The sequence below is a fragment of the Alligator sinensis genome, unplaced genomic scaffold (genome assembly GCF_000455745.1).
Source record: "Alligator sinensis unplaced genomic scaffold, ASM45574v1 scaffold233_2, whole genome shotgun sequence".
Taxonomy (NCBI): Eukaryota; Metazoa; Chordata; order Crocodylia; family Alligatoridae; genus Alligator; species Alligator sinensis.
In genome coordinates, this window is record NW_005841941.1 from 3,378,190 (window position 1) to 3,382,715 (window position 4,526).

General features: G+C 40.2%; 1 protein-coding gene across 1 annotated transcript in view; it reads right to left on the reverse strand.

The window, feature by feature from the left end:
- Nucleotides 1–3,586: 3,586 nt before the first annotated feature.
- Nucleotides 3,587–4,526, reverse strand: part of VWC2L (von Willebrand factor C domain containing protein 2 like) — an 87,892-nt gene continuing 86,952 nt past the window's right edge. The window contains exon 3 of the mRNA XM_006019964.2: nucleotides 3,587–3,835. Within this exon, the coding sequence (XP_006020026.2) occupies nucleotides 3,687–3,835 (149 nt within the window). The 3' untranslated portion in view covers nucleotides 3,587–3,686. The remainder of the gene's footprint in view (nucleotides 3,836–4,526) is intronic.

Consider the following 4,526-nt stretch of genomic DNA (forward strand, 5'->3'; position numbering starts at 1 on the left):
CTACTACTCTTGATGAAGCTGTGCTGATTTACATCAGCCGAGCATAAGTTTCTCTCCATGAAATCTGCCAGAGCTCAGGAAATCCCCAGGTATTTATAGACACCAAGCCACCTTCTGCAGTCTCTCATGAATATCTTTACTCAGGCAATTGGCAATCCCCAACCACATCCCAGAGAACTTATTGGTTTGTTTCATTTGTATGAGATGGAGGGATATGCTGAAGGAACAAGGACTTTGGGGGAGAGTGCAAGAGTAAAATACACCACAAGCATTTTTTTTTTTTTGCTGGTTAACACACTTTATATTTAACAAAATAATTTTTAATAATATATTCTTTTACACATCAAATATTGTTGCTAGAACCCCATTTTTTTTACAGTATAGTGTTTTTTTCACTAGTTTTCAGGCACACTATTGTTTAAAGATTTTGAAACTGGCTAGTCATTGACAGGCGTCAGCTTTCAAATAAGTATGATGATCCCTTATTTAATAGTAGCAGTTAAAGTACCTGGGCCAGATCCTTACCTGGAGTGAATCAGCTTAGGTGTTATCAAAGGAGTTCTGCTGACTGACACCAGTTGAGAATTTGGCCCTCAAAAATTAAAAAAAAATGGGGAAGAAAGAAGAACATAGAGGCAACAGTCTGGTTGTGAACAGAAGGTCTGATCCTGTTCCCACTGAAGACAAATAGACAAATAGTTGGATCTTCAACTAGGGTACACTGATTTCAATCAGACTATGCCCATTATACCAGCTTGAGGGTCCAGCCCTAAGTATTTGTCATTAATTCTAATAAGGACAATTAATGGGCTAAAAGATTTAACAAAATCATAATAACAAAAAAAGGCAAACAAATCATAAGCAATGACTTTAAAGACTCTCTCAGTAACTTGGTTGCAACAGAGCTGTAAAATGGTATCACCCCTTTGAGTAGTTCCATCACAGTTTTGGCTCATGTCTCCAGCAAGATAAAGAAACAGGTGTCAGTGCTACAAGGTCTTAAGAAGAAGTAGCTTGCAGTGAAACTCCAGGGAAAGACTCTCTCTGACTGGTAACAAAGGGCAGGGAGCATCATCCCCTCCAGCAAAGTGTCTAGATGTTTTCTGAAGACCTCCAGAACATCATACTCTACCCTAGTAAATTCTTGTTGCAGCTCTTGCTCTGCTGCTCTTTTGAGGCAGAATGATTCCATCTTGGGTTTCTCAATTGCATTTTCTTTTTCAGCTGTCCCACAAAGGACACAGTAGCTCCTCAATAATTCATAGGACACTAAGCGTCATGACTCCACTAGAGGTTTTCTTTTACGTATCAAAATCCAACCCTATCATTTATTTTTTATTCCCAGGACTGTGAATTCTGAAGGCAGTACTTGGCTACCATCAGATACCAGATAGCACATCTCTATCTTTCCATGAGTGGAAACAATGGAATGCCTCTACTTTGTGTAGCTATGAATAAATCATGCAGGGGTGCTCATGGCTGATTCACAGTTGTGCAGCATGAATTAATAGCCACAACAGCAAGCTACCAGCCTAGCTATAGGCTGATGCTCTACAGAAAGTTCTCTTCCTGTTCTGCAGGATGATGACAGTCAGGCTATTTGCACTGGAAGGTAAACATTGTACTGAAGGACCGTGAGGACAAGATTATTAATTTTAGGAATAGCTATTCTCTCTTGATAGAACTAGGTGTTCTGAAGAGGGAAGACAAATTATGTCTGTGGAACACATTCGAATCCTCTTGTTCCACAAATGATCCCACTGGCTTCAGTTGAAGCAACTGGCTTCCTAAAGGAAGTTATTACTCAAGCACAGGCATGAGGTCATAATATAACCTTGTATGAAGAGCTCCCTTATAAATCTGGGGGAAACTCTAACTGAGCCTAGTTCAGTGGTGCTACATGTTGTACACCAAACTTCTCTAAGCTCTATCCAGCTTCCAATGAAGTCAATGGAAAGGCTCCCATGATAAATTTGCATGTAGATGTCACATATTCAACATCAATCATCTACTCCTAGAATGGTATCAAGCATCATGCTCATTTCTTGGGAGTACCTGAGTTCCTTAACCAGAATGAGTTTTATGCTGCAGGGCTTGTGGGGGGGGGGGGGGGGGGGGGGGGGTGAAGAGAGGTGGGTGAAAAGTGAAGGGATCCTTCATAGGGGTTTGGGTGGCAAAATGTCTTGTCCACTGTCCATACATAGGACAGTAGAATACACTAAGCAGGAATTCATATCTTTGTGTTATTAGGGACACGGTTTTAGCTTACTCTATGATGTCACAAGTCGTCCACTGGTACTTTTTTGCCTGTCTCCCAGGGCAGTTTTACTAATTATATACTTGGATCTTAACATGTTTAACTTGCACCTTTTCCAGTGATGTAAATCATAAAGAAATGGCCAACAAACAGAGCTCTGGGAATTCCACTGGGAGCTGATTAGAGATATGTTTAATTCCATCTTTGTTGTGGAAACAGTTGGGCAAATCTTGATCTCATTGAACTCAATTGAAATGTCATTGACTTCAGTGGTATCAGTGCTTGGCACTGATACTGTATAGGATGAGGCGCTATAATGGCACAGTCACAAGGTAAACTCAGACATAATTCAGGGAAACTGCATGTTTAAGCCAACTCATCTCAGAAGCCAATGCTGATCAGACTAACTATGGATCTACTTACCTTGGCTCCAGGGTTTATGCTACCAGAACTTACAGAGGGATAAACTAATCATTGGTTTAAGTCAGTAGTTACACCAGATATAAATGTAGAAGTGTGTTATAAGCAGCCCATAATAAAGAGACTGATGAATGTTGGTTGGTAACAAATGCTGCACATGTTTTATCTTAGTATTCTGAACCTATTATGTGTTATATTTAAAATTATTTTGGTTTGTGTTTCCCATGATATTCACCCGTAGCAATGGAATCAAATCCACCCACTTAACGTTCCTAGTATCTTTTGTTGGCTTGACTGATGATTTAGTGTATCAGTTGTGAATATTGTGTTGAATCCTTCATATTGATTATCCCCACTCAGTGGAGAAAGCATAACACAGACAGATTGCTCCTAGGCTGTCCAATCACTGTGTATCTGTGCATCTAGCAAGTTGTATTACCGTTTCCTTTTTCTTTTAATTAATTCCTCCTTCCCTCCCTCCCTCAGTATCTTTTTTAGTATCATTAGTCATTAAAAATTATTTGTTCTTGTTTCTCTCCTAATCTTACTACCTGGACAATTCTGGCTGTGCAAATTTTAGGAAGATACTAAAAATCACAACAGAAAAAAATGCAATTCATGTTGTAGGAAGTGATGAAAGAGCTGTAAGTTAATTGGCAGGTTGGAGGCATCACCAGTGGAGGAACTTGTATAAGTATTTTCCTTCCAAAAAAACCCAGTTTTTGAGTCCTCATCAAGCACTGGTGCTTACAAAAGCAGAATAGTTATCTAGATACTGTATATATATTCTGTATAGCGAAAGAACGAGAAATTGAGAGAGAGAGAGAGAGAGAGAGATTGCAAGAGAGAGAGAATGAGAGACAGAACTTTCTTGTTAGTAAAATATTTACTTTTGTTAACCCTAAAAGGTTTTGCTGGTGACCCTTTTACAGCTGGCAGGAGGTTTAACATGTGCAGTGTAGAAGCCATTACATTTTTTATGGACTTGTCATTGGTTGGGATTTTGCCTCTATGCAGTCTGCTTCCCTTGGCATTCACGTTTTGAACACTGAGCAGGTTTCCACCAGTCCCCGTTGTGACAGTGACAGATGTTACACTCATCCACTTTCACTTCAATGCCAGCCGGAATTATTGTGGTTCCTGCAAAGCAGTTTGGACCTGGAAACACACACAGAGATAAATAAATACATTAAACTGGGAATAACACATGGTGGATCTGAGAGTGAGATAACTGTTTGTGAACAGGGAGTCAAATGAAGCACAGCCTCCCAAAGCGTTACCCGTTCCAACATCAGCATGGTATTAGAGCCCTGCGTATTAGAGCAAATGCAGTTACACAATGTTTTCACAGAAACCATCAAACACTGCTGAGTGCGCTTTCGCATAGAACAGATCTCAAGCAATTTGCCTCCCTTCCTCTGTAGTCACGTCTGTCACTGGATACTTTGTCCTAGCCAAAAGACTCTCCATGGTCAGCTGCCTCATAATGCAGTGCTCCTCCCCTCCCCTTCCTTGACTGTAAGACAGAACAAAAACATTGGAGACAGATCCTCTGTGGGCGTAAACTGGCAGAGCTCCACTGAAGTTAGTTATTGGAATCAGCCAGACTACACCCACAGAAACTGTGGCTGTTATAACTCCTTCCAGCTCACCAAATTCAGTGCCTAGCATCCAGAGTTGGTTACGGGCTAGCAATGAATAATTCATACAATCAAACATTTATTTATCTCCCAAAAGAGCTTTGTTATAGACTTTATTTTATGGAGGGGATTCCTTAAATCTGCTGATTATTCTTCTAAAATGCGTTATTAAAAAATATCAACCCTGAGCAGCTTCTGAAGTCAGCAGG